Consider the following 25790-nt stretch of genomic DNA (forward strand, 5'->3'; position numbering starts at 1 on the left):
GTGTTAGCCAGGATGGTCTCGATCTCCTGACCTCGTGATCCGCCCGTCTCGGCCTCCCAAAGTGCTGGGATTACAGGCTTGAGCCACCGCGCCCGGCAAGATACTTGTCTTTAAGACTGAATCGTACCTCATAACTGAAGTCATTTCTCTTTCTATGTAGCAGTAGCTGGGAGAGTTTTATTTCTTGCTTGTTTTTATTATTGGTTGAAAAATGGTGGCTCTTCTGGTTTATATTATCCCAAATTTAATTATTATGGCATTTTAACATTCAAAAATATTAGTTTATAGATATTCTTCAGCAACTAAATTTTCTGCAAATGTTTTGTTTTGTCTTTCACTTCCAGATTAGTTTTTAACCCTCTCCTCAAACATTTTTTTTTTAAGACGGAGTCTCGTACTGTTGTTCCCCGGGCTGTAGTGCAGTGGTGCCATCTCAGCTCACTGCAACCTCCACCTCCCAGGTTCAAACAGTTCTCCTGCCTGAGCCTCCCGAGTAGCTGGGATTACAGGGGCCTGCTACTACGCCCAGCTAATTCAAACCTTTTTTAGAAATTAGAATTGAAGTTGAATGGTACTGTAGTGAGGTATATATTCTTTGGGGGTGGGAACAGAAGGGGTACGGGTTCACTTTGAATGTAAGCATGACTTTTTCATTTATCATTTCAGAGTCTAACCAGGGATGTTAGCAGGGAGTTGTACATCACTTACAAATTTTCAAGTGTTTATTTTCTTTGTATGTATTAGGCCTCAAGAAAGAAGAACTGGTTATGAACCGTTTCATCCAGGCCCATCCCCAGTGGATCATGATTCACTGGAATCGAAGCGACCACGGCTGGAACAGGTTTCTGATTCTCATTTTCAGCGTGTCAGTGCTGCGGTTTTACCTTTAGTGCACCCACTACCAGAAGGGCTGAGGTCTTCTGCAGATGCTAAGAAGGTAAATATTTATTCTCTTACCCTGTGGAGTTGTAGGTTTGTAATGTTTATTTAGTTATATTCATGCATAGCATCTCAAAGAAGGTCCAATGACGCCAGTCTCTAAAGGTTAGTGGTATGGGAAAGTAAAAATTTTGTTAAACAAAGCTAGAAACCACAGATGAGTGCTCCAGACTGCTAAAGTGAGCACTTTTGCCTTTTTGGTAAGTGAAAACAATCCAAAAAGACTGCTCCCGTAAAGAAGAATTTCTATTAAATAATGCTCAAGCATTTTTGTACTGGCTTGCTGGCTATAAAATGTGGTCAGAGGTACTCAAGACTACTAGTTTTGTTAAATCTTAATTAAATTTTAAATAAGTCCCTTAAATTTAGTAGCAGTTTATTAACTGCTATATGGGAGAAAACACATCTAGGTAAAGTTTAATTGTGCTTATAAGTTTTATTAAAAAAAATTGTTCCTAATTTATGTAAGTAATACATACTTATAGAAAACTTGGAAAATAAAGAGGAAAAAAGTTACCTGTAATCCTATAACTTGGAGATAACGACCCTCCCCCAGTTTTATTGTGGAATAAAACTTGTATATATTTATGGTGATATTTATACAGTGTGATATTTTGATATATGTATACATTGGGATACACATCAAGCTTATTAACATATCACCTCACGTAGTTTTTTTTTGGTGGTAAGAACATTTAAAATCCACTCTTAGCAATTTTTAAGTATATAATACATATTATTAGCTATAGTTGCCATGCTGCACAAAAATAACAAGTTTTAATATTTGGCTATATTTTGTGACATTTCAAACAATGAGAGTTCTATTAATAACTTTCCCCATGCACTTATTTTTATTTACCCATCTTTTGTGAAATGTTTGCTCATGTATTATGTCCTTGTTTTGTTGCTGTGTTTACCTTTTTCTTTCTTTTTCTTTTTCTTTTTTTTGAGATAGAGTCTCGCTTTATACCCCAGGCTCCCAGGCTGGAGTGCAGTGGTGCGATCTCAGTTCACTGCAACCTCTGCCTCCCGGGTCCTGGTTCAAGCAATTCTCCTGCCTCAGCCTCCCGAGTAGCTGGGATTACAGGGATGCACCACCATGCCCAGCTAATTTTTGTATTTTTAGTAGAGACAGGGTTGCACCATGTTGGCCAGGCTGATCTCTTGAACTCCTGACTTCATGATCCACCCACCTTGGCCTCCCAAAGTGCTGGGATTACAGGCGTGAGCCACTGCGCCCGGCCTGTGTTTACCTTTTTCAGCTCTCTGCTTTGCTTATTATTAATTCTGCAGATTAGGAAGTGCCTGACACTTAGTAGATACAGAATAAATATTTGTCATAGAAAGAACAAATGAATTTAAAAAACTCTTTAACAGTAAAGTGTTAACCTTTTTATTAACATATACTAATATTTTTCCCAGCATCTTTTTGTTTCAGTGTTTCTTTTTTTAAAAGCATACTGAAGTTTAAAATGTTTTTACTGTCATCAAATCTTTTTTCTGTAATGTTTATTAACCTTTATGCCTAATTGCCCTTTCTTCCCTGATATCGGGAAAATAAGTACCCACACATTTTCTTTGAGTTTTCAGGCAATGAAGAATAATTTAAAAGATAGTAAATGTTACCTACAATTTATTTTCAAATAGTTCAGCCAAAATGAAGTTATATAGATACACACACACACACACCCAAACACACACACAGAAAGCAAATATGTTAAAATGTTAACTACTGTTGAATCTAGATAAAGGATAAATGAGTGTCCATTATACTGTTCCTTCAACTTTTAAGTAAATTTGAAATTTTTCAAAATAGTAAGTTGGATGGGGAAAAATTCTTTGCCATAAGCTAGAAATTAGCTAAGCGTCTAGGTGTTTTGTGACCCACCTTATCATGTAAAATATCTTTATCATACAGTAGTCTGTGAGGTTTATAAGAAATGTTCTGCTGTATTAAAAAAAAGACATTTAAAAATATAGTGAATAAAGGTCATCTTCCATGGCTGAATACATGACCACAAATGTAATTTATAACTATAGAATTTTGGTTTTTAGCAGAAAAGCATCTTAAAAACTCATTCATTAAAATGGGACGTGTCGTGTTGTAGTGTGACCCATTTCCATGTTATAACTGAGGAACTGGATGTTCAGAAAAATTAAGTGGCCTAGGTAGTACCTCCTGAGTTGGAATTAACCCAGGACCCCTAACTCTAGTCCTGCTTTTTTTCCCCTAAAGTGTAAACCATGGCTACTACTACTAATACTTCTCCTTCCGTCTTCCTCTCCCCATTCTCTCGCAACTGCCCCCCTCCAGAAGTAAGGATTTAAAAAGAACTGACATTTGTTATATATGTATTTTTAAATGTTAAGCCTAGGTATATCATTTATAGAGGAGTTAAATAAGCTTAGAAAGAAAAAATTACCTACAGTTTTGCCACTTAAAAGTTACTAACATTTTCATGTTGATTCTTCCCTATTTGTATGTGTATTATTTTAATATTAATTTTATGGGTTTTTTTTTTTTTTTTTTTTGGCTACTCCTTGTGGAACAGGGCTAACCCATAGGTGGTGTGTCCAGAGTCAGCCTGTATGAATATTTTAATGTGCTCACTTTGTACATTCTGTTTAACTTTACTTTTGCTTAAATACGTGCTTAGCTTCTTTTTGTGCCAATAAGTTTACAACTGTGTTAGTGGCTGCTTAGTATTCCACATATGAATAAATAAAGTTCATTGATTAAATAAAGTTATTTATTAAATCGTCGTACATTTAGGTTACCTATTTGTTCAGAAGTACGGTGTTGTGATATGCATTGTTTTTTTTTTTTGAGACGGAGTCTCACTTTGTTGCCCAGGCTGGAGCGCAGTGGCACGATCTTGGCTCACTGAAACCTATACATCCCAGCTATTCTCCTGCCTCAGCCTCCCAACTAGCTGGGACTACAGGTTCATGCCATCAAGTTCAGTTAATTTTTGTATTTTTAGTGGAGATGAGGTTTCACCATGTTGGCCAGGCTGGTCTCGAACTCCTGACCTCAGTTGATCTGCCCGCCTTGGCCTCCCAGAGTGCTGGGATTATAGACGTGAGCCACTGAAGCTGGCCCATACATTATTTAGGTGTTTTTTTGGTATACATTCTTACTTATTTCCTTAAGGTAGATTTCTTTTAGTATAATTAATTACAGACCAGGTTGATTTTTAAGGTTCAGTGGATATTTCCAGATTGTCCTGCAAAAGAGTAGGGCCAGTTCTTAACTCCTGACAGCAGTGTAGAAAGGTACCCACTTCTTGGCTGGGCGCGGTGGCTCACGCCTGTAATCCCAGCGCTTTGGGAGGCCGAGGTAGGTGGATCACCAGAGGTCAGGAGTTCGAGACCAGCCTGGCCAACATGGTGAAACCCTGTCTCTACTAAAAATACAAAAATTAGCTGGACGTGGTGGCAGGTGCCTGTAATCCCAGCTACTTGGGAGGTTGAGGCAAGAGAATCGCTTGAACCTGGGAGGCAGAGGTTGCAGTGAGCTGAGATTGCGCCATTGCACTCTAGCCTGGGGGACAAGAGTGAGACTGTCTCAAAAAATAAAAAGTAAAAAAATTAAAAAGAAAAAGGTATCCACTTCTTTTGTATCCTTGCTGACACCACATATTTATTGTTTAACAAAAAGATTGTTAATTTGATGAATGATTGTTTTTTAACTTACACTTATTATTTGTTAGTAAAATTTAACATTTTAAAATTTGTTTATTGGTTATTTTTCCTGTTTTGTAAATTGTTTTTTCATATATGTTGCCCATTTTTCTGTTGGTTCATTTTATATTGAGTTGTTAGAGTGCATATTTTACAGAAGGTTTTCCTATTTAATCATTTGCCTTTTTAATTTGTTACTGCTATTTTGATAAGCAGAAGATTGTGTTTTTTTGTGTGTGGGTTATTTATTTATTTATTTATTATGACTTTTTTTGAGACGGAGTCTTCCTCTGTTACCCAGTTGGAGTACAGTGGTGCCATCTCTGCTCACTGCAACCTCCGCCTCCTGGGTTCAAGCCATTCTCCTGCCTCAGCCTCCCAAGTAGCTGGGATTACAGGCTCTCACCACACCTGGCTGATGTTTGTATTTTTAATAGAGACAGGGTTTACCGTGTTGGCCAGGCTGGTCTTGAACTCCTGACCTCAAGTGGTCTGCCCACCTCGGCCTCCCAAAGTGCTGGGATTACGGGTGTGAGCCATTGTGCCCAGCAGAAGACTGTTTTTATTTTGATCCATCAATCTCTCTTTTTTTGAAACTAATGTCTTTTATATCTTTTGCTTTTGGCCTTCCTGAACCCAAGATAATGTGAATCCTTTTTTTTTTTTCTTTAAACTTGAGGCTTTTTGTGATTTGCTAATAAGCCTTTTATAAATGTTTGCTATTACTTGGCTTTTTTTTTTTTTGATGTAAGATATGAGGTAAGAATCTAATTCTTTTTCTTTTTTTTTTTTTTGAGACGGAGTCTTGCTCTGTCGCCCGAGCTGGAGTGCAGTGGCCAGATCTCAGCTCACTGCAAGCTCCGCCTCCCGGGTTCCCGCCATTCTCCTGCCTCAGCCTCCCAAGTAGCTGAGACTACAGGCGCCCGCCACCTCGCCCGGCTAGTTTTTTTGTATTTTTAGTAGAGACGGGGTTTCACCGTGTTAGCCAGGATGGTCTCGATCTCCTGACCTCGTGATCCGCCCGTCTCGGCCTCCCAAAGTGCTGGGATTACAGGCTTGAGCCACCGCGCCCGGCCTCTAATTCTTTTTCTTCAGGATTGGTGTCTGGCTGTTTCAACCCAAGATTGTAAGCTTCATGAAGGCAGATAGTTTGTTTTGATCCACCACCCTATTCCTGTTACATAAGTAGGCACTTGAAGATTTGTTTTCTTGTTAAATATTTAATATTTAGAAAGGAAGTCAGTGAAAATATTCATTTGTATTATTAAATCTTTGGGCATGCATCAGAATCACCTGAAGAGTACTTTTGAAGTTTGCCGAATCAAAATATAATCTCTTTTGCTATTATATATATTTCTGTAACACAAATTTGCTCATATGCATATAGTGGGAGAATGATATTAATTAATGTATCATGAAAGTCCTGGTGGTTCACCGAAGATCTTTCTTTATGCATTAACATTACTAAGTTCTCAGGAGTACGCCGTCTCATAATGAAAGAAAAAGGCTTCATAACACATGAAGACTTAGAAATATTTGAACATTCTGCATTTAGTTTTCATTTAGTGCAAGTAGTAGCTGGTTTAGTGAATTTAAGAACTGCTGTGCTTTTCACAGTGTTAGTGAAGATTTGAGCATTGAAAAGACAGTGTGAAGAAAATTTTCTTTTAACGTTCGTAAAGGAGGGAGGGGGAGAAAAAAAGGTTGATAAAGATGATTATGTGCCAAATCTGATTTTTTTCTTTTCTTTTCTTGAGATGGAGTCTCACTCTGTCACCCATGCTTGAGTGCAGTAGTGCAATCTCAGCTCACTGCAACCTCTGCCTCCTGGGTTCAAGCCATTATCCTGCCCCAGCCTCCCGAGTAGCTGTGACTACAGGTGCCCCCCACCACGCCCAGCTAATTTTTGTATTTTTTAGTAGATATGGGGTTTCACCATGTTGGTCAGGCTGGTCTCGAACTCCTGACTTTGTGACCTGTCTGCCTCAGCATCCCAAAGTGCTGGGATTACAGGCATGAGCCACTGTGCCCGGCCACTGATATTTTATTTAGATGAAACATACTGGTTTATTTTGGAAGTCAGTGACCGCAAGGATTTACATCTTAAGAGAGGAATCATAAACTCTAGGGCTTAAAGCTGCCAAAGATTGTATGCCAGATGCAAAGGATACTGGAGCTCTAACTCTATTAAGTCTATTAGAATTGTTATTGTTTTTATTGGTGCTTTCCTTATAGAATTGTACAGGTTTTAGGGTATAGCCATAATCTTATTTTCCCAGAAGGTCTCTTAGATTCAGTGCATACTATTACAGAATATGAGGCTTTTCATATTCTGTATATTAGCTGAAATATCTGTACAAAGGTGTTTTGAAGCAGCTGTCCCGTTATCTTCTGTATGCATTCTTGGCTCACAACTATTGACTTTTCACAGTTTCTTAATCATTATTTAATACACTTTAGGGTTCTGTAGTCCTGTGAACTACCCTCATTGTAGGTTTCTCATAGTCTAAGTAAAACTAGTTTTCTAAAATTTATCTGTTTTATAATATTGCTTATATCTTTAGAGCAGACTGGAAATTAATAGGGTGTGTGTGGATGTGTGTTGGAGGGTAGTGGATTTTGGGTGAAGGGGCTTTCATTCTGGTACAGCTCTGCTGATTTGGAGGTGCAGTGGGATGTTTTTGACTAAGGAAATGTTATGTATGCTGTAGTGTGGGCTTTATGAAATTAGGCCCAAAGATAGTAGCAACTGAAGTTCCTGGGTCACTTCTCTGACTTGTGTACCTCAATTTTGGTTTGGAAAGCCTGAAAACTTTTGATAGGAACTCTTGGCCATGTTATAGTTGTTAAGTTGGGTGGGCACACAGGTTTTGCCTGGAATAATAGTATTTCCCAACCACTTGTTCAGACCATTTGAAGAGCCATTGCAAGGAAATGGCTGAGAAGTTGGTATCTTCCTTTGTCATGGTTGCATTATTTACCTATAAATTCTCTATAGTTTCGGTATTGTTACACTAGAGGCTGAACAACACTAACTCACCTCACTTTGTATAGCTTTTAGGGTCTTCAAAATAGTACATGGTATATCTAAACTATAAGTGAGGTGTGAATTTGCATGTATGTGAATATGAAAGTTACTACTAGAAGTTTCATTAGAGACATAGTATACATGGCTCTGCTGTGGTTTAAAACTGACTTTTTCATTTAAGGCAATCTGGACTCTATTAGTGAGAAATAAATTGTTTTTCTTCGTTTTATTCTCTAAAGGATCCAGCATTCGGAGGCAAACATGAAGCTCCATCCTCTCCAATTTCGGGGCAACCATGTGGAGATGATCAAAATGCTTCACCTTCGAAACTTTCAAAGGAAGAGTTAATACAGAGTATGGATCGTGTAGATCGAGAAATTGCAAAAGTAGAACAGCAGATCCTTAAACTGAAAAAGAAACAAGTAAATGTCTTTGCTTAATATATTCTAAGAATGTATGTTTGTCTCCCTACAGAAGATATTTTTGAGTTTTCCATATTTTGAAACTTTACATAAAAGGAATCATGCCTTATATATTCTGACTTGCTGTTTTTTGTTACTATTGTGGTTTTCTTACATTCATTCATTTTCCTTGCTGCACTCTCTGATTATGTGATTGTAGAGGGTGAAATTTGTTTGTCCATTCTATTTTTGATTTTTTTTTTTTCCTATTCCGTACAGTGGTACTGGTTTTTGGTTCACATGTGGAGATTTTTCTAGGGCATGTGCCCAGGAATTGGCAGTACTTGGCCCAAGATTATGCACAGTGAACTATTTAATAAATGATACCAAATTTGCTAAGAAGTAACACCATTTTACATTCCCATTGGCAGCTTCTGTGAGTACTGGTTTGTGCACATTCGTGCCTTTACTTGATATCATTTTTTCAGATATGAGATAGTCTTCTCTGTGGTTTTGAAGGAGGCTGAGCTTATTTTCATTTATTTATGGGTTATTTGAGTTCCCTATGTGCATTGTTCAAGTCTTTTGTCTATATTCTCCTATTTTGTCTTTGAAATTTTTAGGATTTCCTCAGGTCCCTTGTCAGATATGTATATAGAAGATTTGCCTAGTTTGTGGCCTGTCACTTCACTTTTAGCCAGTATTCACTCTAAGTGTACACTAAGTGCATTTTTTTTTTTTTTCTTCTGATTTGGAGTCTAACTCTGTCACCCAGGCTGGAGTGCAGTGGTGCAATCTTGGCTCACTGCAACCTCCGCCTCCCAGGTTCAAGCAATTCTCCTGCATCGGCCTCCCGAGTAGCTGGGACTATAGGCGCTTTAAGTGCTTTTAATGTATTCATAAAGTTGTACAGCTATCACCACTCTCTAATTCTAGAACATTTTTATCATTTCAAAAAGGAACTCCATACTTACTAGCAGTTACTCCCCATTTCCCCCTTTCCCCCTTTCCCCAGCTCCTGACAACCACTAATCTATTCTCTGTGTCTGTGGATTAGCATATGCCAAACATCAGAAAAAACAGAATCATATGTGACCTCTTATGTTTGGCATCATTTATTTAGCATGTTGTCCTGATTCATCCATGTTGTGTCTTGTCTCAGCACTTCATTACTTTTTATGCCTGAATCCCATTGCATGAGTATATTATGTTTTGTTTATCCATTCATTAGTTGATGGATTGAGTTGTGTTCATTTTTTGACTGTGATTAATAATGTACTGTGATGAGATTCATGTACTCATTTTTGTGTGGACGTATTTTTACAATTTTCTTTATATATCCAGGAGTGGGCATATGGTAAATCTATGTTTAAATTTTTGAAAAACTTCAAAACTGTTTTCCAAAGTCTCTGTACCATTTTATATTCTTACCAGCAGTGTGTGGAGGTTCCATTTTTTCCTACCTCCTTGCCAACATCTGTTATTTTCCTTTTTAAAAAAAATATAGTCATCCTTATAGATGTGAAGTGGTATCTAGTTGTAGTTTTTATTTTCATATCCTTAATGACTAATGATGTTGAGCATCTTTTCATGTGCTGATTGGCCATATGTATATCTTTTTAGAGAAATGTTCATTTAGATTGTTTGCTCATTATTTAATTGGGTTGTCTTTTTGTTATTCTAAGAATTCTTTATATATTCTGGACATGAGTTCCTCATCAGATATATGACTTAATAGATATTTTCTCTCATTCTGTGGGTTCTTTTCACTTTCCTGATATTATCCTGTGATGTACAGAAGTTTTGAATTTTGATGAAGTCCAGTTTGTTTTTCCCTTTTGTCACTCTTGCATTTGGTGTTGTATCTAAGACCCATTGCCTAATTCATGGTCACAGATTTATACCTATGTTTTCTATAAATTTTATAGTTTTACCTCTTATATTTGGGTCTTTGATCCTGATAGTGTTTTTTTTTTTGATGAACAGAATTTGTTTAGGTTTTATATGAAAACCGCCTGGGGTATTCAGGTAGTTTTACTGTATTATTTTTAGAAGTTTTATAGTTTTGCTTCTCATCGTGTTCTTTTTTTTTTTTTTTTTTTTTTTTTTTGAGGCAGAGTCTTGCTCTGTTGCCCAGGCTGGAGTGCAGTGGCCAGTGGCACAATCTCGGCTCACTGCAAACTCCACCTCCCAGGTTCACGCCATTCTCCTGCCTCAGCCTCCCGAGTAGCTGGGACTACAAGCGCCCGCCACCATGCCCGGCTAATTTTTTTTACATTTTCAGTAGAGACGGGGTTTCACCGTGTTAGCCAGGATGGTCTCGATCTCCTGACCTTGTGATCCACCCACCTTGGCCTCCCAAAGTGCTGGGATTACAGGCTTGAGCCACCACGCCCAGCCCTCATCTTGTTCTTAATCCACTGAAAACTACATGTTGTATAGTCAGTGTTCATTTATATTTACCTATATATTTGTCTTCTTACTTGCTCACCATTTCTTCTCGCAACTCAAGTCTTCCATCTAGGGAAACACCCTTCTACTGAAGAACATCTCTTAGAATTTCCTTTAGTGAAGGTCTCTTAGTTGGCAAATTAAGTATTTGTTTGGTTTTTATGACTTAAATATTGTCTTATATTTGGCCTGTTTATTAAAAGATATATTAATTTGGTATGTAATTATTTTGTCTTAGTATATTGTCTTCTTGCTTCCACTTTTAAGACATTAGCTCTTGGTCTAAATCTGTATTCTTTAATGGATAATGTGAATTTTCTCTCTGGTTGTTTTCAATATATTCTTTTCTTCGGGGTTCCGTTATTTTTATGATGATACATTTAGGTATTTTCTTTTCCTTTTAAATCTATCCAGCTTGAGCTTCCTGAATATGAAGGGTGGAGTTTTTCATCACTTTGGGAAAATTCCAAGCCATTATCTTTTTTACAAAACCTTTCTAACAGTTTCTTGTTCTACTTATGAAATTCCTGTTAGTTGTGACATCTTATCACTCTTGTCTTCCCTATCTCTTGTTTCTCTTTCTTATTTTTTTACTTCTTTGGGCTTCATTCTGAGCAATTTCTTCAGCTTGTCTTCCAGTTTACATTTTCCTTTTCAATTATATGTAATCTGCTGTCAAATCTGTCTTCAGTTTCAACAATTATATTTTTATTTTTTTATTTTTATTTTTATTTATTTATTTATTTATTTTTTGAGATGGAGTCTCGCTCTGTCACCCAGGCTGGAGTGCTGTGGCCGGATCTCAGCTCACTGCAAGCTCTGCCTCCCGGGTTCACGCCATTCTCCTGCCTCAGCCTCCCCGGTAGCTGGGACTACAGGTGCCGCCACCTCGCCCGGCTAGTTTTTTGTAGTTTTTAGTAGAGACGGGGTTTCACCGTGTTAGCCAGGATGGTCTCGATCTCCTGACCTCGTGATCCGCCTGTCTCGGCCTCCCAAAGTGCTGGGATTACAGGCTTGAGCCACCGCGCCCGGCAACAATTATATTTTTATTTCTGGAATTCCTGTTTGGCTCCTTTTCAAATCTGCCTGGTCATTTTTTAAAACGTTTTTTTGCTTTCATTGAGTTGTATTAAATTTTTATTATATGCCCAACAATTCTAGTTAAGTCTTTATTGGTTTGATTTTGCTGAGTGTCTTTTCTTTCTCTTGTCCTTATTTTCTTTACTTGTACAATGGTAATAATCTAGTAATAACACCAACTAAATCACATGATTGTTTTATGAACTCAGATAATGAATATATTGCATAATATAGCTGGTATATAGTAAATGTGCATGTAATTCATTATAATAATTAGAAATAATGAAATACAGTGTATAATTATTATGAAATGTACCAGAGCCACAAATTTTATTGAGAGATATAAAAGACAACTAGAGAAAACAAAGAAATATGCCATGGCTGGATGGAAACAGTAATAATACTGTGTGTTCATCTTGCATTAAATCATGTCTCATACATTTTAATAAAATTCCAATTAAATTTATTTTTAAAACATGGCAAATACATTGTAAAGTTAATGTAAAAGAACAACCAGGGCCAGGCTTGGTGGTTCAACCTGTAATCCCAGCACTTTGGGAGGCTGAAGCAGGCTGGATCACCTGAGGTCAGGAGTTTGAGACCAGCCTGGCCAACATGGTGAAACCCTACCTCTACTAAAAATAGAAAAAATTAGCTGGGCGTGATGGCGGGTGCCTGTAATCGCAGCTACTCTACTTGGGAGGCTGAGGCAGGAGAATCACTTGAACCCTGGAGGTGGAGGTTGCAGAGAGCCGAGATTGTGCCACTGTGCTCCAGCCTCGGCAAAAAGAGTGAGACTCCGTCTCAAAAAAACAAAAAAACAAAAACAGGTGAGGAGGGAGTGTGTGTGTGTGTGTGTGTGTGTGTGTGTGTGTGTGTGTGTTTGCTTTTAGCCTTTGAAGTGTAATGGTTTTGTCCCAGGGCTATTTGGGTACTAAGAACAAAGTGTGATGTGTTTATTCCTTAACAAGGAATCTTTTTTTTTTTTTTTTTGAGACGGTGTCTTGCTCTATTGCCCAGGCTGGAGTGCAGTGGCTTGATCTTGGCTCACTGCAAGCTCTGCCTCCCGGGTTCACACCATTCTCCTGCCTCTCCCTCCGGAGTAGCTGGGACTATAGGCGCCCGCCACTGCACCCGGCTAATGTTTTTGTATTTTTAGTAGAGACGGGGTTTCACCATGTTAGCCAGGATGGTCTCCATCTCCTGACCTCGTGATCTGCCCACCTCGGCCTCACAGAGTGCTGGGATTACAGGCATGAGCCACCGCGCCCAGCCTACAAGGATTCTACAAGAAGGACTGAGGCAGGAGAGTGGCATGAACCTGGGAGGTGCAGCTTACAGTGAGCCGAGATGGCGCCACTGCACTCCAGCCTGGGTGACACAGCAAGACTCCGTCTCAAAAAAAATAACTAACTAACTAACTAACTAAATAAATAAATAAAAGAAGGCCCTGTAAGCAGGAAAGAAAGGGGATCATTGAAGAACCCTTTACGATAAAAATGATCTCAGAATTTCCAAATCTTTCTTTTGCTTATACAGATAACAGACTGTAAGAGTACTTATAATTCCAAAAAGTAGAAGTGTTCCATACAGTGGAACACTGTTCAATACAGTGGAAGTGTTCCATACATACACTCTCTTGGTGGTTATTTATTATTATTTAAAAAAAATTTTTTTCGAATCAGGCAGCCTTCTGAGCCAGAATAGATTCAGAAACTCCCTCTTGGTGTATTTTTATGCTTTCATTTGGGTATGGTCTGATATACAGTACTGGGAGCTTTGACTATCACCCTTATTTATTTTATTTTTTTGAGGCGGAGTCTCCCCCGTCACCCAGGCTGGAGTACAATGGTGTGATCTTGGCTTACTGCAACCTCCACCTCCTGGGTTCAAGCGATTCTTCTGCCTCAGCCTCCTGAGTAGGTGGGGTTACAGGCACGCGCCACCACACTGAGCGAATTTTTTGTATCTTTAATAGAAATGGAATTTCACCATGTTGGCCAGGCTGGTCTTGAACTCCTGGGCTCAAGTGATCCACCTTCTTGTTCTCCCAAAGTGCTGGGATTACAAATGTGAGCTGTTGCACCCAGCCTGTCAGTCTTATTTAGTAGTGTAGATCATTTTTTCCTGTAGGCTATACTAGACTTAACCTTAATTTGTCTTTACCTAATTTTTCTTTTATCATGTTAGGCAGTGAACTTATGCTAAATTTATTCATGTGGATATTTTTAAAGCATTAACTAGGTATCAGGCACTGGTTTAGGTGTTGGAAAAAAGCAGTGGACAAAGCAGACAAGTCCCTGCTTGCTTCACTGGTAATATTCAGTAATATTTACAATTTATAGTGGTAATATGCTTTATATATATGTTAAGTCATTTAGTCTTTTCAAAAAGCTGTATGATAGGTAGTATTATTATGCCTACTTTATTTATGAGTAGTTTAGGTGTTTGTTTAATGTTGACTTAAGGGAGCCAGGCGTGGTGGCTCACATGGGTAATCCCAGCACTTTGGGAGGCCAAGGTGGGTGGATCACCTGAGGTCAGGAGTTCGAGACCAGGCTGACCAACATGGTGAAACCCCATCTCTACTAAAAAGAAAATACAAAAATTAGCCGGGCATGGTGGTGGGTGCCTGTAATCCCAGCTGCTCAGGAGGCTGAGGCAGGAGAATTGCTTGAATCCTGGAGGCGGAGGTTGCAGTGAGCACCATTCTACTCCAGACTTGGTGACAGAGCAAGACTCCATCTCAAAAAAAAAAAAAGAAAAAAAGATAAAAGAAAAAAAAAAGATTGACCTAAGTACCCACAAAGGTTCCTAGGATCACACCACCTATAAGGGTGACCCTGAGGCTCAAACTCCGGCATGCTAATACAGTTAGCTTTTTCTTTATACTTGCGCACACCAACAGTCTATATTTTTGTAGTTTTGTTGATTGCCCTTTGACTGGAGCACTGTAACACGTGAAGGTTGGGTGTTGAGGGTGGCATGGTGCCATGCTGAGTTAAGGATTAACCCTTGAACTCCTTTCTACCATATTCTGCCCAGCAAATATTAATGTATACTGTGTATCTATAACATGTAAGAGTGTTTTTTCAGTGCTGTCAAAGGTCATTGTGATAGAGGTATGTAGAGTACCTTCATTAAATTTAATTTCTCTTATTATTTTGCTTTAAGTTTGTCAGAATTAAAATCTTAAAGGATGCTTCCTCTTAGTTTTTTTTTTTTTTAACTCTGTATCTTATGAAAATTTATGTTGTTTGATTATGAAATAAATCCGGTTAATTCTCTTTGAGCTCTTGGTCCATGAGACCCTTGTGGATTAATTGGTTACCCTACAGAATCTACAAGCAAAGCTTAGTAGCCTGTGTTATCTCCAGCCGTTAATCACTGCTGGGTGTGGTGTGCAGCATTTGCTTGACTCTTTCTTTCTGGGTCTCTTAGCAACAGCTTGAAGAAGAGGCAGCTAAACCTCCTGAGCCTGAGAAGCCCGTGTCCCCTCCTCCTGTGGAGCAGAAACACCGCAGTATTGTCCAAATTATTTATGATGAGAATCGGGTAAGCTCATACCATCTCTGGCAGCACAGGCCTTTAAACCCACTTGACTCTGCCCTTTTCAGTTTTGAATGTATGCTGGTATAATTTTAATTTTATTAAAACCTGATTTCTCTTATAATTTTGAATGTTCATAACTTTGGCTGACTGAAGCTTGGTGTTTTTTTCCTTATCAATTGAAAGAAAGTTTACAGTTGTGCCTTAAATTATGTAATATTTCATTTTGCATTATACATTATATAAATACTTAATCAGTAAAATTTTGTCAGCTGAGTCTCCTATTATATGAATACTGGCAAGGAAGTTTGGTAACATATAATACAAAACAACCATTCTGCAATTTTTCACATAATAAATGATGTTTAATGCTGACTACTGATAACATTTTAGTAAAGATAGGTCATTGCATGTGGAAATGAACTTTCTTATCAGCATTAGTTCACAGTCCATCGTAGTTGGGCTGTGGTTTGAACTTCAGTTAAAAAGTTCAAGGTGGGGCATGGTGGCTCACTTGAGGTCAGGATTTCGAGACCAGCCTGGCCAACATGGAGAAACCCCGTGTCTACTAAAAATACAAAAATTAGCCAAGCGTGGTGGTGCATGCCTGTAGTCCCAGCTACTCGAGAGGCTGTGGCGGGAGAATCAGTTGCTCCAAGGAGGTAGAGGTTGTAGTGAGCCGAGATTGAGCCACTTCATCTCAGCTGTTTGGGTCTGTTTGGACAACAGACCAAAACTCAGGTCTCAAAAAAAAAAAAAAAAAGTTCAAGGTAGATTTTGACCTTTAGGTAGACTTTGCTTTTTTAGGTTTACTTTCGTACTCTTAATGGATCAGTTCATGGATTCAGAAAAGCCAGCCATGAATTCTATGAATCATTTTTGTAATATCGAAGTTAGTTTTGGCCAGAATATGGCCCAGGAACTAGCTGTTAGAGGGAAACTGATTTTACCTCAATATGAAGAAAGTGTCTGTTTAACAGTGGGTTTCCAGAAGTCCACAGTGCAAAAGATGATAATATGCTCTATACTGTGGGATAGTATAGGCTTTTTAGATAAAGGTGTGATCATCAGGTAAAATTTGGAATTGTTGTTTTGATTTATTTGATTTGTAGTGAGAGGATTCATCTGTCAGTCTGTCTTATACATACAGTCTGTAACTTTATAGTAGTCCACAGCCTAAAGGAAATTGACCTTAAGTAAAGCAATTGTGAATTAATAAATATTTATGCACATGTACTCCTGAACTTAAATAAAGAAATTAGCTTTTATAGGAATGATCTTGGATTTAGATATACATGTATCAAGTAGATTACTGAGAGTCATCAGAAATATACTTATGGTAATGGTAAGTGTTATGGGCAAGTAAAAATACGGGCAATTAACATTATTTTCTTGGCTGGGTTCAACATTAGTCCAATTTATTGTATGGCCGCAACAGTCTACATGAAGATAAATCCAGTAAAGAAAGGGAAGGAGGTGACCATGCCTAAGATGGGGGCTGTGGCCCAGGATATACAGTTGCTCCCTTGTTTAAGAAAAGCCCAAAATAGGGCTTTTATGTGAAAAAGGCCTCTGTATAGCTGCAAAACACTTTTGTGGGCTCATGGGCTCCATAGCCAGTTTGTGACTGTGACCTCAGGGATCAAGTAAATAGGCATTAGGAGAGCACAGTGGGCCTAGAACCCAGTCTTTCTCATATGTACTCCCCAAGGCTTTTTCTGCCCCAATATGCTCCCTTTGAAAGGCCCTCCCTGTCCCTTTAGCATTTTTTAATGAATGAGCATATCTGTTTCAGCGCCATAGGCAAGGAGAAAAGGGGTAATTACAGAAGTACACCTCCCTCTTATTCCTTGTGTGACATCAGTCTGCACTAGTTGGAATTAAGCCAAGTGTAGCTTAAGAGATCGAGGGACCATTTCTTTTATTTAGAAAGTTAGTGGGAGGAAAAAAACTGCCCCAAAGTGTTAATTTTAAAGTTGACTTCCTGAGAAAAGTCGACTTGCATCATAGTTAAATTTCAGTCTAAGTTTGTTTAGTCTCTAAACAGACTATTTTTAACAGTTCTATTTGATATTACCCTATCAGTTGTAAGTTCCAAAAATATTTGTAAATATTCTAATTTCAGAAGAATAATACATATAGAAAGGTGATTATTGGGTTCTACTGGAGAAATTTGCAGAATGTGTGTGTGTGTGTATCAAATTTTTGTTTTTTTGAGGCAGAGCCTTGTTCTGTTTCCCAGGCTGGAGTGCAGTGGCACGATCTTGACTCACTGAAACCTCCGCCTCCTGGTTTCAAGTGATTCTCCCACCTCAGCCTCCCAAGTAGCTGGGATTATAGGCACATGCCACCTTGCCTGGCTAATTTTAGTAGAGACCGGGTTTCTCCATGTTTTTAGGCTGGTCTTGAACTCCTGACCTCAAGTGATCCCCCTGCCTCAGCCTCCCAAAGTGTTGGTATTACAGGCATGAGCCACCGCGACCTGCCTTGTTTATATTTTGATGGGTTGATTTGCAAGAGAATGTGACATCAGAAGAAAGAAAAGGGTGATGGTAGGAAGTATATTCTGTGCCAGCACCTCTGGTCATCTAGGCCAGCATCCTAGGAATTATCCAGTTCTCTCTCTTTGCCTCTTCATGTATGTTGAGGTAATCAGTGAAGAGCGTTAGTCCCACCTCCTAAATATTGGTCTGGTCTTGCGCTTCTTTCCTCTACCTTTATCATTAGCTTAATTTGAGCCTTCATCTCCCACACAGTTATTGAGTCTCACTCTTTAGTCTTTTCTTTCTAACCCATCTTTCATATTTTCTCCCATTTAATGATTCTCCAAATAGAGCCTTTTGATGATTTCCCACTTTATACGGAATAGCCCAAGCTTTTATTGATGTTTACATGCTTACCTCTCTGGCCCTTGCCCCATACTCTTTTCTTAGTAATATCCCACCAGAGGAGGTTTTGGATGTTCTCTTGATAGTAATATATTTACCCTACTATGTTGCCCCTGCTGTCACGTGGCCCCATGTTTTGTCTTTTCTGCCGAGCACACTCTTACCTCAAGCCCCAGTTCAAGTATCATTTTCTCTAGGAAAACTTTCAAGACCCCTCATCTTCTTATGGTGGGAAGGCTTATCTTATTCATTATTTTCTTAGTGTCTAGCGAGTGCTTGGCACATAGAACATACCGAACATATATTTGAAGAGTTATTTACTTATGTCTGTAGACTTAGAATACAAATTCTAATATGAACATATGAGAGTCTTAAGTTAAAATTTTTGTTGCCAAAGTATTGATTGATTAATCTTAGCAAGGGAAGATTTCTGCTAGGTAACACTTTGGTCTAGATTATTTTACTTTTGAAAATAGCAACTGGGGCCGGGCACGGTGGCTCACGCCTGTAATCCCAGCACTTTGGGAGGCCGAGGCGGGTAGATCACAAGGTCAAGAGATCGAGACCATCCTGGCTAATACGGTGAAACCCCATCTCTACTAAAAACACAAAAAATTAGCCGGGCATGGTGGCGGGTGCCTGTAGTCCCAGCTACTCGGGAGGCTGAGGCAGGAGAATGGCGTGAACCTGGGAGGCGGAGCTGGCAGTGAGCCGAGATCGCTCCACTACACTCTAACCTGGGCAACAGAGCGAGACTCCATCTCAAAAAAAAACAAAAACAAAATAGCAACTGGCTGCTGTGGTTCACACCTGTAATAGAAGAGCTTTTGGAGGCTGAGTTGGGGACATTATTTGAGTCCAGGAAGTTGAGGCTGCAGTGAGCTATGATGGTGCTATTGTATTCCAGCCTGGGTGACAGAGTGAGACCCTGTCTCAAAAAAAAAAGCGGGGGGGGGGGGGGGGGGTGCGGAAATAACATGTTACGAATACATATAATTCAGCGTTTTTTAACTACTGAGCACTTTGAATAATTCAAGTTAGCGGTTTTCTTTGTTGTTCAGCTATTACTAAGGATTCCTTGTAACTAGAAAATTAGCTCGTTAACAGCTTTTCTTCATAGAGATCAGTGTGGCTTACCACAGTAAAGAGTGGCCATTTTATGGTATATTATTGCTTTAAAAAGTTTCTGTTAGAGATAATATGAGTTAAAGTATGTAGAACGTTTGGGGGATTTGTTTCTAATAGTGAATTTTCATTCCCTCTCTCCAGATTTTTAATATAATTATTTGCTTTTTAAAAACATCAATTCTTCAGGCATTGCTTTCAATACAAATGTTAAGTTTTGACTGAATTTGGTGAGGAAAGCTATGAAAATACAATTTCAGAGTTTTTTTTATCATTGTAACTACAAGTTAAGAAAAAATAAAAAATAATTGGAACATATTTCAGCCTATCATATAGAAGAAGGATATTTGGAAATAAGGATAAGTTCATCTATAGATTAGTCTTAGATAAATATTTTTAAATAATGATTTTGCACTTAGATAATGTAATTTTTAATTATGTGATACAACAATGTCTTTATCTCTAGAAAAAAGCAGAAGAAGCTCATAAAATTTTTGAAGGTCTTGGCCCAAAAGTTGAACTGGTAAGTAAGAAATTACTTTCTTCATTTGCACTGATTTTTTTTTTTTTTTTTTGATAGTAGTTTTTCTTGGGATAAGATGGAATATGATCCGTTTATTTTGGAATAAGAGAGATGTAGCTGAGCAGAGTTTGAGATGAAGTTTAAAGTAATGATGAGTGAACTTGGTTACCTTTGCACACCTTTGCAGAAGCATCATCCTGGGCTTATTTTTGCTTGAGCAGCTATTTAATCCTTCCAGGTAGAATGAGAATTAAGAACAGAATTAGAAAACTCTTTGAATGTTACTGTTAAAATAGTGACAATGGTTAATACTCCTGAGTATTAGGGAGTATTAATACTTTGAAATTAAAGATGTGTGCATAAATATACTTATTATGGGAAACAGTGGATTTATAAACTGTATTATGGGAGTGACAGGAGATGGGATTAACAGTTATTCAGGGAATCTAAAAGTTAGGAGGTTTTGTCACAATGAGGTACCATCTCATACTAGTTAGAATGGTGATCATTAAAAAGTCAGGAAACAACAGGTGCTGGAGAGGATGTGGACTAATAGGAACACTTCTACACTGTTGGTGGGAGTGTAAACTAGTTCAGCCATTGTGGAAGACAGTGTGGCAATTCCTCGAGGATCTAGAACTAGAAATACCATTTGACCCAGAGATTACATTACTGGGTATATACCCAAAGGATTATAAATCATGCTACTATAAAGACACATGCACATGTATGTTTGTTGTGGCACTATTCACAATAGCAAAAACTTGGAACCAACCCAGATGTCCATCAATGATAGACTGGATTAAGAAAATGTGGCCCATATACACCATGGAATGCTATGCAGCCATAAAAAAGGATGAGTTCATGTCCTTTGTAGGGACATGGATGAAGCTGGAAACCATCATTCTGAGCAAACTATCGCAAGGACAGAAAACCAAACACTGTATGTTCTCACTCATAGGTGGGAATTGAACAACGAGAACACCTGGACACAGGGTGGGAAACATCACACACCGGGGCCTGTCGTGGGGTGGGGGATGAGGGAGGGATAGCATTAGGAGAAATACCTAATGTAAATGACAAGTTAATTGGTGCAGCAAACCAACACAGCACATGTATACGTATGTAACAAACCTGCACGTTGTGCGCGTGTACCCTAGAACTTAAAGTATAATTAAAAAAATAAATAAATAAATAAAATAGAAGTTTGGAGGTTTTGGTAGGGCGTGTTATTATGTAGATCCATTAGTACTTTACCTGTGCTTACATTAAAATTATGTTTCTTTGTCTCTTCATAGATATATGTACAACATTTTATATACAAATATTTGATTTCTTTTATAGCCACTCTATAACCAGCCATCAGATACCAAGGTGTACCATGAGAACATCAAGACGTAAGTATTGATCATCTTTGGAGTTCTTCAATTAAAGACCATATATTCTATAAAGAGATCATTTTTGTTATCTGCTGACATTATTATAATATAGTGTAGGTATGTTTTAGATTTGTGTAATTTGCTGTCGTTTTACTATATGTTATCTTCCTCTGGCTTCTTGGGGGTTGGGGTAACAGCTTTGAGTTTCCGAGGCCAAAAAATGAAATAAATTATTGCATAAAACTAGCTGGTTTTATAATCTGCTAGTAAAAAAGGTGGATACTTAACATTGAAATGGCTTACCTTGAGGCTTGAATTTTTTGCCTCCTGTTTTGTCTTTTTTTCAGTGGAGTACCTGCAAGGCGCATGATGAAGTAAGATAATGAAGCTTTTTCATTTAAGACTAGTGATGACACCGTCCCCCACCAAGCCACATCTGCCATTGCAAAGTAGAAGTGCCACGGATCATTTTATCATTATTCAAAATCCTATTCTAGGGAAATCCCTTCCATGACTCTTGCTAATGACGGTATTTGTAGACCCTTCTGCCATTTAATGTCCTGGTGCCTTGGAAGCGCTCAGTCACCTCGTGGGTGAGGAGGCTGCTCCAGAATGTAGTTTGCTTAGCCTTGCTCATCCTAGTACCAGGCCTTTATGGATGCAGATTTTGGAATAAGAAAATAAGTGAAAAGAAAATCTGATTTCTTGATCTGATTGAAGTAAGAGAGGAAGCTAGATAGGTATCTTTTTTTTTTTTTTTAATTTAAGAGAGTTTTAGGTGCTTTATTCTTAGTTTGTGACAAAAATGTGATATTTCTACTTTATGTGTTTTATTAAGTATAACCAGAACATTATAATTATTTACTAGTATGGTTACTAATGAGCACATTGCTATTTTATATATATATATATATATATATATACTTTTTTCTTTTTAAAAATTTCTTAACTGAGAGTATGTGCAATTATTGACTACTTTGCAGAACTGGTGGCAAATAGAATTTGCATGGTAGTATGCATGAAAACAATTGAATTTGAATAATTTTAACTTTTGTTAAGTAAGTGGTTCATAATAAAATTTATGTATTTGTGAATTTTTCTGTGAGATGCTATTATGATCTTGAGAACCCTTAGAAGTAAGTTAGTCAAAACTCACATATAATATACCTTGTTTTGGAACTGCTTAGCCGTTTTAACATTTTTAAAGAGTAGAAGAGCAGATAAGATCTAGTTGGCTACTTAATGACTTTTTTTTTTTCCCCCCACAAAGCCTCGGTGTTATGTTTGTGGTGTTGTCGTGTTTCTCCTGATACAGTCTGGAGAGCAGCCCTGTCTAATTTATTTCATGTCATCTACGTTGCCTATTTAGTGCTCAGCACACTATCCTGAGATAGATTACTGACTGGCTGACTTCATTTAAATTTCTAGGAAACATTTAAGATTGTATTTGTTCATTGTCATTTGCTTTTGAGTAACATATAATTATAATTAGAGCAAATTGAGTATATAGTAATGCTTCCCTGTATGACACCTTTTGAAATATTTCCTCAGTTGCATGCATCTGTATGAGTCATTCAGTAGCTATTCTTTCATCACCGTCATTTGCTTTGTATGAAATAGCAAATGTACATTTTAATAATTCTTTTCATCTCTTGGCTACTTTTTCATATAGCCAGCTCCTGATTGTCCATGCTTATTTGAGTGGAGCCAGTGTCAATGTTAGTCCTGAGTGGCAGATAATCCAAAAAATTACTTCTACTTGACTTGACTTTGTATTTGTATTTGAATAATCAGCTTGAAATCCTTTCTGGAAATAGGTGGGGTATAAATATTTATATTTGAACCTGCATGTCATTGTTTTTGAAGGTCACAATGCCTCCAATTTAAAAAGTGATTAAGATACATTAGAAATCTTCCTGTTTTGTCACATTGCCCTCCGTTACTTCTTAGAGTGGATTGTGTCATTCTGTGACTGAAGAAAATCTTCTGTTTAAAGCAGAAGTCTCCTATCTCTACATATGTTGGTATACATTCTCCTCATAGAAGGGAGGTTAGCACCTGATGTAGGGAGGTAACTGTAAAAACGTTTCCTTCTCTTCTACCTCCCTTCCTCAAAGAGTAAGATGTTTATGTCACCAGAGTTGTTAAGAAGGATAAGTAACTGTAATTTTAATTTGAAAATATTTGCCTTATAATTGGATGTGCTAATTGAAAGTTAACTATTTTATATAAAGTCTTACTGTAGAATGGGAGGAACTTTAGTCCATTCTAATTTTTGCAAAAATTATAAAGTCTTACTTTGCAGGGTGAAAAGATTAGGATTAACTTTGTTTACATCATAAATTCTTAAGTGATCTTTGCCTATTTTCCAGTGTCTCTGGAAAAAAAGTGAGTGCATTATTAAATTGTGCTTTTTCTTAATGTCATGCAACCATATTTTTCTCTTCTAGAAACCAGGTGATGAGGAAAAAACTCATTTTATTTTTTAAAAGAAGAAATCATGCAAGAAAACAAAGGGTGAGGTCCTATCCTTGTTAACTGAAATTTGTATAGCTTTCCCATTCATGCTCATTTAGGCATTCACTTTCCTGCTATTAGTAAGAATGGTCCTTGACTCCATTCGAGGATAAGTGCTGATTTAGAAAGTAATCATATATATATATGACTTAAATCTAATTGTAGTAACATGTTGACACCATAGTTTATATTTAATATTATCAAATTAATTTCATTGGTCATCTATTAGCACATTTTCATTTAGTCAAAATAAAATGGTGAGTAGTTTAAAAGAATATGAAAGATACTTTAGTTTCTTAAGCCTCAAATAGTTGTGGGTAAGTTGCAGTCATGCTGATTAGATATTACTACCCTTTCTTTTATTAGAAATGGGGTCAACTAGGGTTCAGCTTTTTCAAATTCAAATAGTTTTCCATATTTTGTTATATGACTTGCAGTCCAAAAGTTTTGTGGTTATATACATGGGAATTAAGTTATAGAAAATATAATGCCAGTAATTTTATTTTCATAATATGTTTATACTAATTTTACAGATAAACTGTTACTACATTTAAACTCAAGTGTCTATTAAATAAATGCTACTCTTTAAATCGACATCAAAAATGAACTTTGTGCCTTAAGTTAATGACCTGACAGTTTAATGAGTTGTAAAGCTCAAGAGTCAGCAGCTTTTATTTGGTGGAAAACATCTAATGTTCTAATATGCCAGTCTGTTCCTTCATACAATCTTAAATTACTGGTCTTGAATTGTTTTTTTGCCAAGAACATATAAATATCAAGTAAGAAATTAGCTCATGTATTTTTTTTTTCCTTTCCAAGTAATTTTGTTGTAATTCTGGTACTCACTAAATAAGTTCACTGGTGATGCAAACACTATAAGGTTTGTATTTTCACCGATTTGCTTAAATATCACTTGGCTGTGTACTCTGTGCCATATATTGTTCTGCAAAGGTGAGCAAGATAGCCATATGGTTTTAGTAGTTACGGGGAGCTTAAGTTGTTGGGAGTCAGACAGGTCAGTCATAGTATTGGATCACACTGTGGTCGTGGACTACGGATGACTGAGGAGGACACTTAAGGCAGATAGGAGTTATGAGGGGAAGTTTCAGGGGAAAACCAATTCTCTGCAAACTTGTATACACAGAGGGAGTGGCTTAAGTGAAGGTCGGAGAGCCAGAGGGAGTGTAGACTGAGCTGGCAGTGTGGTGAGAAATGAGGCTGTTGAGAGAAGCCAGAGCCAGGTTGTATACTGTCCTGGAGGTTGCATAATGTTCGGGTTTGCATTTTAAGAATTTGCATTTAGCGGGGCGGGCGCAGTGGCTCACGCCTGTAATCCCAGCGCTTTGGGAGGCCAAGGCCGGCGGATCATCTAAGGTCGGAAGTTCAAGACCGGCCTGACCAACATGGAGAAACTCCATCTCTACTAAAAATACAAAATTAGCTGGGCATGGTGGCGCATGCCTGTAACCCCAGCTACTCAGGAGGCTGAGGCAGGAGAATAACTTGAACCTGGGAGGCGGAGGTTGCGGTGAGCTAAGATTGTGCCATTGCACTCCAGCTTGGGCAACAAGAGCAAAACTCCATCTCCAAAAAAAAAAGAAAAAAAAAAAAAGAATTTGCATTTGGCTACAACATGAAGAATGCATGGGAGCTATTGTTTTGATCTATGTGAGGGATGATGTTGGCCTGGATTATGAGGGTACCAGTGGAAATGGAGAAAGGGTGAAGGACACAGAAAACATATAAGAGTAATTGAGAAGTGGGAGTGGGGTGTGGTTTGGAATGTGAGAAAGACAATATTCTCTTCTCCAGTGCCACTTTCTTAAGATGAACATGTTAGCAGTTTTTCATGAACCCTTCCTCACTTTCCTCTATCCGTGTGTCATCAGATATGTTGACAGTTCTTTGTCCATAGTGGGGGGTTCGTCTGTCTTTTCTTCTCTATTTAGAAAATGGTATCATAATTTAATTACTTCTCTAGAAGCATTAATTCTCAATTTCATGTAGTTCACTGGATTTCTGTTGTTTTTTTTCTTTTTGTCTGTCACCCAGGTTGGAGTGCAGTGGCGCGATCCTGGCTCACTGCAACCTCAGCCTCCCGGGTTCAAGCGATTCTCCTTCCTTAGCCTCCCAAGTAGCTGGGACTACAGGTGCCCTCCACCATGCCTGGCTAATTTTTGTATTTTTAGTAGAGATGGGGTTTCACCATATTGGCCAGGCTGGACT

The 25790-nt window shown here is 38.0% G+C and overlaps 1 protein-coding gene across 13 annotated transcripts in view; it reads left to right on the forward strand.

Moving 5' to 3' along the window:
• Positions 1–25790, forward strand: part of NCOR1 (nuclear receptor corepressor 1) — a 187565-nt gene that overhangs the window by 44939 nt on the left and 116836 nt on the right. For 8 of the 13 annotated variants that reach the window (XM_023192154.3, XM_023192159.3, XM_023192158.3 and 5 more), the window contains exons 4-10: positions 745–937; positions 7891–8073; positions 15025–15138; positions 19612–19668; positions 21013–21065; positions 21395–21421; positions 23498–23564. In XM_023192154.3, the coding sequence (XP_023047922.1) occupies positions 745–937; positions 7891–8073; positions 15025–15138; positions 19612–19668; positions 21013–21065; positions 21395–21421; positions 23498–23564 (694 nt within the window). The remainder of the gene's footprint in view (positions 1–744; positions 938–7890; positions 8074–15024; positions 15139–19611; positions 19669–21012; positions 21066–21394; positions 21422–23497; positions 23565–25790) is intronic. The other 5 variants (XM_023192167.3, XM_023192164.3, XM_023192165.3 and 2 more) reach the window with 1 other exon arrangement.

Source organism: Piliocolobus tephrosceles, chromosome 16 (assembly GCF_002776525.5).
Source record: "Piliocolobus tephrosceles isolate RC106 chromosome 16, ASM277652v3, whole genome shotgun sequence".
Taxonomy (NCBI): domain Eukaryota; kingdom Metazoa; phylum Chordata; class Mammalia; order Primates; family Cercopithecidae; genus Piliocolobus; species Piliocolobus tephrosceles.